Below are 15,835 nucleotides of genomic sequence, written 5' to 3' on the forward strand. Positions count from 1 at the left end.
GAATTTCATAATTTGCTTCTTCTTTTCTAAAAAAAAAAAAAATGACTGACTGGAAGACAACACTACTGACATTTTTTTTTTTTTTTTAGTAATAAAAAAAATTTCAAACCCGTAGAAAATTAATAGTCAGCAAAATTTTGTTGAAAAAAAATATGTCGTCGTTAAATATTATAAGATTCATGTAAGAAAAATAAAAAAAATAAAAAAAATTTTCTTTTTGGCGTCGATGATGAGTTTTTTTTTTTTTTTTTATTGGAATGTCTTCATCGATTTAATTACTTGAACCAAATTTTTGCTGATTTTTTTATATTTTTTTTCTAAAACATTCATTCCCTACTTCAAAAAAATTTTTAACTTTTTAAAGGGCAAAGAACTTTAAATAAAAAAAAAAAAACTTTGGTTGAAATTAATTTTGTAAAAATCGTCGGTTTTTACGTCGGAAAGGATTCCCAGAGGGTAGCGGGGAGGGAGGGGGAGGTAGTATAAAATTACACGAGGAGTTTTTATATATATATATATATAAAAAAATAAAAACTTTTTTTTTTTAACCGACTACGTATATATACAATTCATCATGTTTTTTTTTTTTTTTTTTTTTAAAGTGAATTAAGTTTAAAATAAAACGTCAGTCGGGGGGAAATTGAAAATTTTTTTTTTTTATTAAATAAAACCTTTTAAGTTTTTCATTTTTATTTCACCGACTTTTCCACTCCCCCTTAACCCATTTCAACCCCCCTTCTTCCCACACACTCACTCATAATTCCCTTTTGGTTATTTCGTGTTTTTCTTTCCCACCTCCTCACCGACCTCTTGAAAAGAAATCCCGTTTTAAAACAAACCGTAAAAAGAAAAAAAAATATGGCGTACGAAATAATAATAATAATTTTTTTTTAACTCGAAGTTTTCCGCCATTTATTTATTTATTTAATATTTTCTATTAAAAATAATTTTTTTAAAAATTAATTTAATGAGAAGAAAAAAAAAAAGGTTTTCATTTAGATCGTAACGTACGTACTTTGGATAAAATCCAATATAATTTTATGTTAAAGTTAGTAGGTCGTGACAAATTCGATTTAAAAAAAAAAATTTTTTTTTTTTTTTCCCCGTCTAGAAATTTCTGTTGTCACACTTAATTCAATAAAATCGGCAACGGTGTAATACACACACACACACACACACACACACAATCAATTGATCATTTAATCGTTTTACTAAAAAAAAAACTCGTAAAATCTTAAACATATTACAAATTTTCTCATTTAATAGTAATAATAATAATAAATAAACGTACCTTTTTAAAACGAACGAATTCGAAAAATTATTTACTTAATGACGTGTAAAAAATGTTTTTCGATTGATTATTAGAAAATCAAATAAATGACCGCCACCGCCACTGCCACCGCCACCATTGTCATCATCAAATGGTGACCGACTAACGAATGACATTGACGTAAAATAATATTACGTCACAAAATTAATTCACATAATCGATACAACAATTTCAATGATTTTTATTTATTTATTTATTTATTTGACGGTGGAGATTTTTTTTTTTAAGAAAAATATTAATTACGTTAATAAATGAATGAAATTATAATTTTTTTTACATTTCGCGGAGGTGTTGCAAAATGAGAAAAAAGAGGTTTGTGGTGTGAGAGTTAGTGGGGGAGGGATTTGGGGGCGGAGCTAAAAACGATGATTTTTATTCATTACGATCGGATGAATAAATTTTCTTATTTATGCCGGAAAACGTCGTCGTTTCTTTGACGACTATAATAAATATAATTAAAATCAAATTCATTCATTCATTCATTCATTTTATTTAAAATTTCATTTGGGGAATAATAATAATAATAATAATAATAAATTAAATTTTTTTTTTGTCACAAATATTAAAGTTCCATTTGCTACAAAAAAAAAAATATTTATTTCAGGGTTTTTTTTTTTTTTTTTTTGTAAATCGAAAAGGAATATTAAAAAACAAAAAAAAAGGAAACAAGAGCAGCAGCAGCAGCAACAACAGCAACAACAACAGCAACAACAACAGGAACTTTTTTTTTTCTTTTTTAGAACGAGAATAAAATTTTATATATATAAAAATAAATAAGACTGCAGGTGATTGTTTAATGAATTAAACATAAAAAAAGAAAAAGCTTTTTTTCGTTCCTCTCTCTCTTTTTTTTTTCACTTTTATTTTTAAATTGACTGTTGTAAAAAAAAAAAGAAAAAGGAAATAGAGAGAGAGAGAGAGATTTGAAAAAGGCACACACACACACAAAAAGGTCATTAATTGAAAAAACGGTGAAGTGAAAAAAAAAAAAAAAAACAATTTTCTTAATGGATGAATTAGAATTTTTTTTTTATTCGTTCCCCCCTTCCCCCATTTTAGTTTTAAATAATTTTATTTTTTAGGGCATTTCTATAAAAGTAGGTATAGGTATGAATATTTTATTAGCCCCCCCATCGAAATTTCCAAAAAATAAAAAAAAAGGGCGGAATGCAATTGACTTCGTAATAAAAATAAAAACCCAAACTATTTTCTATTTTACCTCGTTTTTCCCCTCCCCCCTTTGAAAAACTTTATCGCCCTCCCCTCCCACTTGATTTCCAAAAGGGGGAGCAAAAGACCCTCATTATTTTTAAATTAAACTGACAGGAATTTTTTTTTTTTTTTTGGATTAAAATAAAATTTCACGGGTTTTTTTTTTTAACGTTAAATCAGAGAAAATTATTATGTAGGAGGAGGGAGGGGAAGAGAGAGGATTTTCATTTCTCATCCCTCTCCTCTGGAAAACCGGCTGAATTTTAATAATAATAATAATAATAATAATAATAATAATAATAAATTCGCTGCGCTTTGTAACAATCAATTTCAATTGGCTCCCCGTAATTTTTAATTTCATTAACGGTAATAAAAATTTTTTCCTCTGTAATTATTATTATCATTTGGGGGGGGGTTTCCCCAAATAAAAAAAAAAATTTTTCTCAAAACGCTATCATTATTATTTCTTTTTATCGATTACATTTAAAAAAGAAAACAAATTTAATTAATAATAAAAATAATAATTTGTATGTTTCAAAAGGGTAAACAATTTTTTCAACTTGGAATTTTTTCAGGGATACTTTATAACATACGTAAAAAAAAAAAAAAGGTTTTCGAATACAATACCTTTTTATTATGTACCTGTCGCGGACACAATAACTGAACTAATTTTTTTTTTTTTCTGTTCAGAATCGAAAAAGAAAAACTAAAAAAAAAAATTTTTTTCTATTTAAATTTCATTTCACATTTTATATCATCACTTAAAACAAAAAAATCTCCACGCACGTTAAATTTTTTTTTATTATTATTATCATTACGACGCCGCGACGCACAAAGAAAAAAATATAATAATAATAATAGAAAATTCGAAATTTTCTTTTTTTTTTTTTTGTGTTTTTCACGCGGGGATATTTAGCTGATCAGCAGCAGCGAACTAATCTTCCTGGGATGCTGCCCGGTACTTGGATGCATTTCCCAAAAATTCTCTTTTCCTCTCTTCATCTTATCCTCTACCACTCCTCTACTCTACTTCCTCTCCTTTCCCTTTTCTACAAAATTCTATTCCAGATTTTCTTTTTTTTTTTTTGCTCTCTGTACAATAAATATAAGGAGACATGCGCATTTAAAGCTTTGCTCAATTTGCTTTTTTTGCTTTATCCGGGAAATTTTTTTTTTTTTCTTTTTCATTTGGCACGTATACTCCTCACAAATATTCCTGTCGTTGAAAACATCACACGATTTTCTTCTTCTTCTTCTCTTTTTTTTCCTGTCGTATATAAATCAATCAAAAATTAAAAAAAAAAAAATTGACGACGGGGACGACACTTTCAATTCTCTCTCTCTCTTTTTTTTTTCGGAAAACGCGCGTTTTCCTGTAAATCGTGCCAAAAAAAATATTTTTTTTTGCAACAACAGCAAAATTTTTTATTAATATATACCTACGGGGAAAATTTTTCATAAAAAAAAAATAAATAAATAAATAATAAATTAAATTATATATTATTAATTTGCTCCGAGTCACTCATGTATACAAAAAAAAAAAAAAAAGAAAAATTTTCCTGTCGTTTGAAATGAATTTTCCCAGGTTTTTATTTATTCGCTCGTGTTATCAGATTCTGAAAATTTTTCGTAATTAATTTTACCGCTTGAATGATAGTCAACGATATCACGTTTCCGGTTTAAATAATTCTACAAAAAAAAAGAAAAAGAAAAAAAAATTTTCCATATTATTATTATTATTATTAATAAGATCTATTGAAGTTATGTATTTTATTTATTATACCTCGCTGTGAAATTTATCTAATTTAAATAACAGGAAACTGTAAAGAATGTTTATGATGCCAACAATTCTCATCATCCATGGAAATCCAACGATTTCAGTCATTCCACTTCCAAAAACTGGACCTGGAATGATTAAAAAAAAATTTTTTCGAATGAATTTCCATTTTGGGGGGGGGGAAAAAAAAGGGAACAAAATTTTTATTTATTGTTTACCTAAAGAATATGCGAGACTGACTGATATTTGTTGCATTGCATAAACGGCACCGTAATGAGTTGAATATTTTGTGTCAACTAAAGCTGCCAAAAGGGGTACGAGAGCAGCATCGACAGCACCGATACCAAAACCGAGAAAAAAATGTGGGATAACTAATTGTAGCATCGTTTTTGCTGCTGGCACCTGCATATTTGTAAACAAATAAAAACTTTTCCTACTGGTAAATCAATAAACAAACGACAGCATGAATTTAAAAAAAAAAAAATTTTTACTGTTTGTTTGTTTAATTTACCAATGATGCAGATAATCCGACCAATATCATAGATGGTATTGCAATCATTGATCTTCTGCTTTGATAAGCTATTAAGGCCATTGAATTTGTACCGATAAAATAACCTAAACTATCGGGTATGAATGCCGTACCGAGTTGCCATTTCTACGACAGCAAAAAACAAAACATTTAAATATGACGTATCATCATGTCGCCAACCTCATTTTTTACAACCTTTGGTTTTATTTCTTGTAGTAGCCATATTGGTAAACAAGGTTCTAATATAGCAATTGTTGATGTTGATATTCCAATAGCACCACCCGTTAAAAGTATTTTCCTGTCGCTGAACAATTGTAACCAACCGGAACTTATATATCGTTTCTGTCGGAAAAAAAATTCTTTTACTTTTTGTTATATTTAACAAAATTGTAAATTTTTACTCACGTCGTTTGATCGTTTTAAATCCGTCAGACATAATTGCAAAGCTGAAAAAATCAAATCGCGACAGTAATTAAAAACGACAGAAATTTAACGAAAAGAAAAATGTCTTTGTGATATATACCTCCATCGATGCATATAAATAAAACAATGATGAGAAAAGGTCCAGTTTTTCCAGAATAATCATACATGAAACCACCGAATGGGTATCCTATGAGTACGCCGACAGCAACGCTACCCAAAACAAAACCCATCATTTTACTTCTTTCCGGTTCTTCCGGATATTTTTCCGCAACCAAACACATACCTGTACGTAAAAAAATAAAATTTATTGACTTTTGAAAAAATATTTTTCTCGGAAAATTTTCTTACTACCTGTTATTCCTATGCATGATGATGCGACACCTTGAAAACTTCTTGCTAAAAATAAAGCAAAGTATCCGGTGCTGAAGGCGAATACTAAAAATTACCAAAAAAATTATAAGATTTTAACGAAAGTAGAATGTTAAGGAGGTAAAAGAAAGGAAAATTACCCGTTGCCGAAATTAAAAGCGTACACGTTCCCAAAAACAACGGAAGCGTGTATCCGACCCTGTTTGTGATAACACCAACAACAGGATTTAATATAAGTTGTACCAAAGCTTTTGATGATAACAAAATGCTCATCCTTCCATTTTCCATATTCGGGACATCGAATATTGTTTTATAGGATGATGATGACGTCACGTTATCATAACTTTCATTTTGATATGATGATATCATTCGATACTCTTGGTTGTTTTCCGGTTTGTTACCATCTATGGAATTTTTTATTAAAAAATCTGGCATTATGGGAACTGATGAAAAAAAAAAAAAAAAGGAACTCGTGAATTCATTTCCGGTTTTTTTTCTTATGCGATTAACAAAAAAAATTTTTCCCACGCACTTACCAACCATTGTTAAAAGTACATTATCCAACAGGAGTGAAAGATACACGACACCGATTGTTATTTTTCTACTGTCGTTAAATAAATTTTTATAAAAACCGTTAAAACAAAACATTTTATTATTATTATTTATTTATTTATTTTATAAAATCATTTCCTGTTGTTGTTGTTGTTGTTGTTTTAAACCGACTTTCACGACCGAACATATTTTTAATACTGTTTATATCGAGGTGTAACATATCATTGTCTGCTGACAAGGTTTAACTTTCTGGATGAATATCACTATGGTTACTAAAGAGACAAATTACGACAAAATTTTTTGCGGTTCGTTTCCCGTTAATATAAATTCGAAAAGAAACATTTTCTAGAAAAAAACAGATTAACATCCCTTTTTTTGATATATTACTACTACTACTACAGGAAAAGAGAAAATTTTTTTTCTTTTTTTTTTCCTGTCGTTTTTTTTTTTTTTTTAATTTATTTATTTTTACTCTTTTATTTTAAATGGCGGTTAGGGACCCGGGAGGGAAGGGGTGGGGGTGGAAACAAATAGTAATAATAATGATAAATATACTTATAAAAAAATAATCATTAAATTTTTCTAATGTATGCTGTTGGGAAATTTTAAACCGAATTCGAAACGTCAATAGAAACGCTAATAGAAATGTAACGGAATTAAAAATAAAAAAAAAGTTTTGCACGTTGAAATATCGAATGATAAGAGATAAGAGTACATCGATCTTAAAAAGGGGGGGAGGTTATTAAACGGAAGTTCTGAAAAAAAATGGACTACATTTGGAATACATTTATGTAGTGTAGAAAATGTAAAAAAACTGAAGCAGCGTCCATAATTGTTACTGACAGGATCTGTAACTGTCACAAAAAGGCAAGAGACCTTTTAAAATACCTGCGAGGAAATCCTTAAAAAACCGAAAAGGGTACCTTAAGAGTTGGTACTACCAAATTGTAGTTATGTCCAGTTGACGTATACGTCATCATTCTACAAAAAAATTAAAAACAACAGCAAACGTTTCAAAAATTGTAAAAAAAAGGAAACAGGAAACAGGAAAGTATACAGGAAAAAAAACGGGAGTTACAAAAACACAAGACACGTCACTGACAATAATAATAATAATAATAATAATTTTATATTAAATATAAAAAAAAGGACATAAAGTCTTTTTAAATTTAAACATGAGATGATTTAAATTTACAAAATTATATAAAAACACACTTGAAACTTATGTTTAACTTACGTACTAAAAACATTTTTTTCCAACTCGAGAAAGAGAGGAAAAAAAAAATTTTTCTTTTTTTTTTTTTTATTTAATGCAATCTTCTCTTTACAGATGCTGCTTTAAATTTCCAGTCTGTTGAAACCAGAACATTATTAGGAAATCAATTTTGACCAACCAACCAACCAACCAGGCAACCAACCCCAAAAAAAAAAAAATCTCGTGTTTTTTTTTTTTTTACAGGATATTTATATTTATTTATTTTCCATCACAAATTTCCCCTACCTCCTCGCAAAAAAAAAAGGTCAAAAAGGTAATAAAAAAAAAAATTAATAATTTATTATTATTATTATGGTGTTGTTAAAATGGCGTCGTTATTTATAAAATTCGGATTCGAAAGTCCGATATTTAATGTTTCGCATATGTTATCACGACGAAAAACATTTCTAAACGATTTCAAATGAGTTTCAGACAAACCCGATGATAATACATTATCATTTAAACAAGGTAATGAATTTATATTGATGCTATTATTATTATTATTATTACTACGTAAAAACGACGTCATCATAAAATAAACTCTCGGACCGAATAAAAATATCAAATAAACGATTCCTGTCGAATTTATCCCAATAGCAACTGCAGCATCCCTGTACGAAGCATCCGACAGTATGCAATAACAACTTATCCAAGCTATCCAAACTAAACTGACGCAATAAATCGTAAACGACAGCAAAAAACCTTCTCTGTGATTTCTTTTCAAACGTATCACGAACGGCGTCGTAGATATTAATAATAATAATAAAATCATATTATAAGAATTATGAATTATGAATTCGTAACGGTTTTCGTCCCGTTCGTTTACTATCCCTTTCCGATTTGTGATAAAGTTCAAGGTCGTAGATACCTGTATTCCGAACAGTGATAAAAACAATATTATTTGTAAATAACCGTTTACGTGACTCACAAAACCGTTGCCTCGAGTTTCGCTTGTTGCTAACATCAAACACCTGGATAGGGTTGATGAAAACAATATGGCGTACGATACGGTTGGCACGACGATTCGAACGATGGAAATCAAACGTGTGACGTCATTATTTTTAACTTCGGATTCGATGTGATAGGGAAACGAGGATATAAACGTTAACATGACGGAAAGCATGAGAAAAATCATAAAAGACGCCGACGACGAACCTCCTTCCCGTAAATCCTCTTTCCACATTCTAATCGTAACGAACGTTAATATCGATGACGTAAGCAATAAACCGGAAATTCCTAAACACGTGTTACCTATGACCCACGTGATTTTTTTCCATTTTAAATTTATCATTGTTATTTTATATACGTTTTCAGATATAATTATTTCACTCGAATTATCATTTTCGTTTTTATTTTTTTTACGAATGCAATTTTTTTTTTTCACTTCCGGTATCGTGAATTTTCCTCTCCTTTTATCATCATCATTATCATTATCATTCGGTGTGATTAAATTTAAAATTTTTTTTTCGTACGTTAAATTATTTAACGATTTATACGTGACGTTTTGTTTTTCGTATATTTCGATTCGTTCTCCATTATTATTATTATCATTTTGATAAATGATAACGTCGGATGCGTTTAACGTTTCAGGTTCAACGAATAAATTATCGTTTATTTTTAATAAATGCGGAATAAATTTTTTTATTTTAAAATTATAAATTTGAAAAATGGCGGCATCTTCGTTTACGTGAACGTATGACGCGATGTATAAAAACATTTCGTTGTTCGGGTTCGGTTTTAATTTTAATATTTTTAACATTTCATCTACGTCATTTCCTTTTGTCGTCATATTTGTTACGTCATCGTCATCATTCGTTCGAGTTAAACTAATTTTTTTTAACGTTTCGTAACAGGTATCGGAATTATAGTTACATACCCGTTCGTTCAAATTTTTAAAATTATCGATGATTTCGATTATTTTTAATGCGGTACCTATAAAAATTGGACTTTTCGTGGGTTCAGAATGTTGATAATAATCATTGCGACCGTTATTATTATTATTATTTCCTCCTCCCACTCCTCCTCCTCCTACTCCTACACTTAAAAAATTTTTTAATATTTTTTCATCTCCGTAAGACGGTAACAAAACGATGACGTTTTTATCATACGCATCTGTAAAATTTATCATTATTATTATCATTATTATTATTATTACTATTATTATTATTATTATTATTATTATTATTATTATTATTATTATTTAAATTTTTTTTTTTACCTAGTACGCGACGACGATCAAAATCCAAATCCGTTGGTACTAAAATTAATTTTTCGTTAAGAAAATCTCCATTTTTTTTATTATCGTTTAATATTTTTATCAAATCCGACATTTTTGAATATTTTGCTATTATTATTATTATCATCATCATCGTGTCAGGTGATTCCGTGTAAGAAGAATCGAAATCCGTCGTGAAATTTTTTTTAAAAATCTCGACAAAACTAAAAAAAAATTAAAATTTTTTTTTTTTTTAGTTTATTTTATTCCACTCGAAATTTTTTTTTTTTTTTGCGTGTGCGTGTTTATTCTGCTGACACTTACTTTTCATCAATAAAATATTTTTCCTGTATGCAAATTTTCCCCCCATTTTCGTTCGATGATTTTTCTATAAATTTATCGAGTATAATATTCGAATCGGAAATAATCGATCGTATGGAAAACGATTGAAAATTCGTTAAAAATTCGAAAATTAAATCGATTAATACGTCATCATCAACAACATGTCGTATTTCTATGGTTTTAATTGTAAAATTATACGACGACGACATATTTCTTTTTTCCAGAACATTCGAACTCGTTAATATACCTAAAATCCATTTTAAACAAAAAATTTTCTCCATTTTTTTCAATTCAAAAAAAAAAAAAATTTTTTTTGTTTTCCTCACCTAAATTTATCGTGTCGTTAGATAAATTTTCTTCTATGGATTTTAAAAAATTTTCTTTTTCATCTTTTTTTGATGAAATTTCATAAATTGACAAACCTTAAAAAATAATTTTAACAAATTTTTTTTTTAATACGAAACAAACGACAGGAAAATGAAAAATGGAAAATGAATGATAACAAACCGATCGTTAAATTCGTTAAATATTTTTCCATGTTTAATCTTTCGATTATCCAAATGGCCGACGCCATTTCTTCCAGTGATTTTAACGATTTTATTTCATTCGAATCCTCTCCTGCATACCTATCGAAAATTCCTGTTTTTCCAATTTATGGAATACGATTATAAAAAAATTATCGTTAATAACCGAAAATGACGTCACAAGGAAAACTTCTACTTACCCGTAAGTGTCACGTTTCCATTTTTATTATAAATTAATTTTCCAAAATTTTCTTCTTTTTTTAATATTTCGCACTTTATTATTATTATTAAATTTAATAATAATTTAATTTTAATTATGTTCCATAATAATTTTTTCATTTTTCCTTTTTTTGTTTTTCCAGAGAACAAACAACTCGTGACGACAAACAACTGAACGCGACGGGACACAAACACACAAAAAATTTTCTACGAGGGGTTATAAAATATAAGGTAGGGGATGATTCATTAAAAGGTGACGTGTGTGTGTGCATGTGTGTGTGTGTAATTGGGGGAGGGGAGGGGGAGGCATGTGCGTGTGAATTACACGTAATAAATGACGGAAAAAAATAATACGAACCCTTTTTTTTTTAATAAAACCCCTAAAGGAAATTCATTCGTACGTGTCCGTGTTTTATTTATAAAAAAAAAAAAAAACAACGAAAAATTATTATTATTATTATTATTATTATTATTATTATTATTATTATTATTAATCGTTACATGAAATTTTATTAATTAATAATGAAATCGAAGAAAATACATAAATGGCGGTGTACGCCGCCATTTTTTCTACGGTCTGGCCAGCGAACAATTATTGACGTAAGCATATGATTCCGTGTAGTATAAGGTACAAAGGGCGGCGTTGTTTTCAAATGATATTTCGGCAACTTTAAATTCCGGATTAATTGAAACCTTAAAATAAATGACGTCACGATGTAAAATGCGTGAAATTTTTTTTTTTTAATAAGGAAAATTAGTGAATATCAAACCTTAAAATGATAAATTCCAGGATCGAGATCGGTTATATCGATCCATTGACAATCGATGTTATAACGATATATATCGGAACAATTAACGGAAATCCCTTGATCGCCGTAATTAGCGCATGCGTATGTCGGTTGGACTCCAGGTATGCATTGATTATCTTCCAAACAAAAAGATGCTTTGTGTCCTTCAGCAACTTTCGTACCGTTTTTATCCATGACGTCAAATGTTGCAAATACTTCCATGCTGTGATAATGCCTGAGAGGAGACAGACAACGCATAAAAAAAAGCGTTTTGGGAAAATGGAAGAGAAATTATTTTAACTCACATGTGACAGGAATGCCATTCCCATAAATGTTTAGGTATGAAGGGTCTAAAATCGGCAGTGCCAACGTTTGGAATTCTCGCAGTGAATCTAAGAAGTCTTCTCGTTTCCAAATGCCATCCGTGCGTGTCTTCTTTTTGTATTTGATATGCTTGAGAAGCCACGCAATTTTCTTCCATTGCACATTGTAAAAAATATAATTGTCGATCTTCTAAATGTATTGTTCTCATTATTTCTTCGTAGTCGATAACCAAATCCGCCATCACTTGAAAACAAAACAAAAATGAAAAGTTTCAGGTTCGTTGTAAATAAAAAATTAAAAATTAAAACTTACTCGGTACGCAAACGACTCCAGCAATGTGTCCTTTTTTCCCAGGGCATTCCACTTGTCCCCATTCGTCGTGGAAGCAGTGGGATAATCCGGTTTCGTTACCACGACATTGCACTCCGCTTAATATCATCGATGTATTACCACCCCCGAAAAAATCCGTTTGTACGGCATCGTTTGCATAACCCAAATTTAATTCCTTACAAATAACGTTGGCTTCTAAAAGACTCCAACCGTCACCGCAAATGACTCCCCAATCTAAAAGAAAAAAGTTTTTTTTTTTTTTCAATATTTAATAAATCAAATGAAAACACGTCACGTCCAGTAAGTTGGAAAAAGAAGGGGGGTAGGGGGGCAGGGGAAAAGAATTTTCGCACAAAAGTGACACGAAAAAAAAAAATTTTTTTTTATATTCTCGAAACGTTTTTTCTTTTTTTTTTTTTTTTTTTTTGTCTAAAACCACGTAATAAATTATACTACAAACCTGAATCTCCTATTTTTATTTCGACTCTTCCTTCTTGCGGTATCCTTCCACCCCTCAGTCTTATTTCAATTTTATCATTTTCTTTAGCTTTATCCTAAAACGAAAAATCAAAAAACGTCGCCATTTTTAAATACATTTTTAATCGTCCGTTCGCGTACCTGAATTTTTTTTTTTTTTTTTTTTTTTTTAAATTTAACTTACAAATAATAATATAGACCTTAATTTTTATTTTAGGTGGTTTTATAGTTTCCGGTTTTTTTACGTAAACTTCCGGTGAATCGCAAACGACTCCGGCAGCTTCATTTTCCGTACAATCGCTTTTACCCCAACCGTCAAATCTACAATCGGCGAGAGTTTTCTCATTTCCATCGCAATATAAATTATCCATCCAAAATTTTCCTGTCGAAAAACCAAAAAAAAAAAAAATTTTTTTTTTTTTTTTCCATTTTTCGTCATGTTGGTATCAATGGGTGAAGGTAATACATTTGTTGACGTATTAAAGTAAATGTAGAACGTGTGCGTGCGTGTGTGTGTGTGTGTGTGACGTTTGTCGTCAATCAAATGAGGTCAAGGGTAATAATATTAATAATATGATAAAAAAAATTATTTTTCTTCTCATATTTTAATGAATTAAAAAAAATCCACGCGTGGCATTAGAACGAATAAAAATAAAGAATTTCGTGGGGGGGAGGGGAGACGGACACTCACGTCTTGCTGTACCAAAAAAGGAATCGTGAGTCGGTTTAACTGCTTTTTCATAACCCAAATAACGGCAGACGATATTTGCTTCCGACATGTCCCATTCGTCGTCGCATATGCTTCCCCATTTTCCTAAATGATGAACTTCGACGTTTCCTAAAAAATTAATTAATTAATTAATTAATTAATACTCTCATTAATAATAATAATAATTAATTAATTAAGATTTCGACATTTTTCTTTAACTTCCTCGTATGCGTAAGGCAATAATAATAATAATACTATTTAATCTTAAAAAAAAAAACGAATCGAAAGTTTATTATTATTATTATTATTATTATTATTATTATTATTGTTATTATTAACGGGAATTTTCATGCGCGAACGTTAATTTTTTTTTTTTTAATTAACGCGAGGTAACCCAATTTAAAAAAAAATAATTTTTTTTTTTTGACGTTTGGGAAAAGGTCAAAGGTTAGGTCGAGTAAAAAATAATAAAACAGCAAAAATTTTTAATTGTTTAATTTAATTAATTATTAATTTAAAAAAAAAAATAAAAATTGATTAGAATTTATTTGAGATACGGCACTGATTTGAAATTTTACAGAGAAAGGGAGGAAGGGAGGAAGGGGGAGGGTTTTCCACCGTACGAATTCATCATCATTTTCTTTTTTTTTTGGGGGGAGGGGGAGGTCGCTTTCGAGGACGTTTTCACAAATTTTCATTTTTTTCTCACTCGTTCGGAGCGAGTTATTTTCCCGGGGTCGGGGGTAATAGGGGGAGGGGGAAGGGTAATAAAAAAAAATTCTTTTGAATTTTTAATAACACGTCGGGTATAATAAAAAATTTTATTATTATTATTATCATGTTTTTATATGTGATATGCGCGAATCGATCGATCGATCAATCGATCAATTTATTGAAATTTTTTGTTTTTTTTTATTAATTGTAATACGTGACTCTCATAACATACGTTCGAACTTTGACCCCCTTTTTTTAAATGAAATTTTTTTTTTTTCGCTCGTTTCTAATAATAATAATAATAATAATGAATACGTCATTACGTAATAAAAATTAATATTTCTATGATAGAAAAATAATTTTTGGAAATTAATTTCGAAAAAAAAAAAAAAATTCGTCTGCTTTTTAATTGATGGCGCCTTTTTGTTATTGTTGTTGTTGTGTTCCGAATGCAGGACCGAAACCAAGAAAAAATTAATATAATAATAATAATAATTGTTATCAGTATTGATGGAAATGATAAAAGAAAAACTTACCCTCGAAAGGTCCTCTTCCATTGACGACTCTTATTATTCCTTCTTGTTTTCTATATTTTTTCATATATTTTTTAATGAGTGTTTTTTTTTTTTCTCGAAAGTTCTGCGTAACGTTCGATGAATCGACACCATATAAATCGATAACGTTAATAAATAAAAAAAAAATTAAGTAAAAATTTTCCAAATTCATTTTTTCCTTTTAAAAAAAAAAACCCTAAAAAAAAAAAATTCACAACGCGATTTCCCCCACACAAAAAAATCAAAATGTCTATTGATTATTATTATTTTTACGATAGTTGTGACGGATCCGATGATGATGATGATAATAATAATAAATCGAACGGAAATCAATCGATTTGACTCCTTGCACGCGTTCTTATCTCCACGTTCATGACTGAACGGATAAAATGATTATAAATGTCGTCCGTTTGTGATTTTTATACTCAAAATTTTTTTCTCTCTCTCTCTCTTTATTTATTTATTTGTCTTTGTCGGTTTTTTGTTGTTGTTGTTTTTGTTGTTGTTGCATTCATTGGTTGTCGTTTGTTGATCGTTTTTGGCCTCACGTCTCGTCTTATGAATTATTATTATTTAAAATTTTTTTTTTGTTTTGGGCGTCGTTGAGTTCCAATTAAGGAATTTTTTTTTTTTTTTTTTTTTGTAAATTGTTATAAATTTAAAATTCGACGCGAAATATTTTTATCCCCTTTTTTTTTCCACGACACAGTGTCAATAATTATCGTGGGATTAATACAAACGATGATGATGATAATAATAATTTTTTAAAAAAAAGGAAAAGGAAAAGTTGTTTCACCATTTTTAATTTTTTTGATTGTTTATAAAACGAACCCAAATTTTTTTATTTTTGTCTTCTTTTTTTTTTTCAATGTGAAGAGAGGGGGTTGGGGAAGGGAAAAAAAGAGGATTGGGAGGGCAGACGAAGGGGGGAAGGTTTCGTGTGTGAGATGAGAAAAAAAATCTTTTTCTCTTTTGAATAATTCATATAACCTTTACAGAAAAAAAAATCAATTATTGATTTATTATTATCATTACTATTATTATTATTTTTTGGTTTTATCATAACATGAGAAAAATATATATTTTAACCAAGAGATAATGGATTCGTTATATATTATCGTAATGACATGGGAATTGATAAAAGATATGTGGAGTACACGCATATCTTCTCACACACACACACACAAATCAT

The 15,835-nt window shown here is 29.1% G+C and overlaps 3 protein-coding genes across 3 annotated transcripts; all 3 read right to left on the reverse strand.

Annotated features, from left to right (window-relative positions):
- Nucleotides 1-4,135: 4,135 nt before the first annotated feature.
- On the reverse strand, nt 4,136-6,288 carry Phum_PHUM066620 (synaptic vesicular amine transporter, putative; the record flags this gene model as incomplete). Its single annotated transcript, XM_002423502.1, has 9 exons — nt 4,136-4,231; nt 4,326-4,447; nt 4,538-4,721; nt 4,831-4,974; nt 5,044-5,213; nt 5,372-5,554; nt 5,623-5,706; nt 5,781-6,083; nt 6,177-6,288. 9 exons carry the CDS (start codon nt 6,286-6,288, stop codon nt 4,136-4,138), a joined length of 1,398 nt encoding a protein of 465 aa, XP_002423547.1.
- A 1,941-nt stretch (nt 6,289-8,229) lies between these two features.
- Phum_PHUM066630 (class D atypical G-protein coupled receptor GPRbos1, putative) lies at nt 8,230-9,777 on the reverse strand (the record flags this gene model as incomplete). Its single annotated transcript, XM_002423503.1, has 3 exons — nt 8,230-8,315; nt 8,360-9,559; nt 9,666-9,777. The coding sequence occupies 3 exons, from the start codon at nt 9,775-9,777 to the stop codon at nt 8,230-8,232; spliced, it is 1,398 nt and encodes a 465-aa protein (XP_002423548.1).
- A 1,540-nt stretch (nt 9,778-11,317) lies between these two features.
- Nucleotides 11,318-14,689, reverse strand: Phum_PHUM066640 (uncharacterized protein; the record flags this gene model as incomplete). The annotated part of the gene is made up of 8 exons (XM_002423504.1): nt 11,318-11,440; nt 11,518-11,770; nt 11,841-12,102; nt 12,172-12,423; nt 12,650-12,743; nt 12,867-13,048; nt 13,358-13,504; nt 14,626-14,689. 8 exons carry the CDS (start codon nt 14,687-14,689, stop codon nt 11,318-11,320), a joined length of 1,377 nt encoding a protein of 458 aa, XP_002423549.1.
- Between the last annotated feature and the right edge of the window lie 1,146 nt (nt 14,690-15,835).

Source organism: Pediculus humanus, genomic scaffold (genome assembly GCF_000006295.1).
Source record: "Pediculus humanus corporis 1103172107416 genomic scaffold, whole genome shotgun sequence".
Taxonomy (NCBI): Eukaryota; Metazoa; Arthropoda; class Insecta; order Psocodea; family Pediculidae; genus Pediculus; species Pediculus humanus.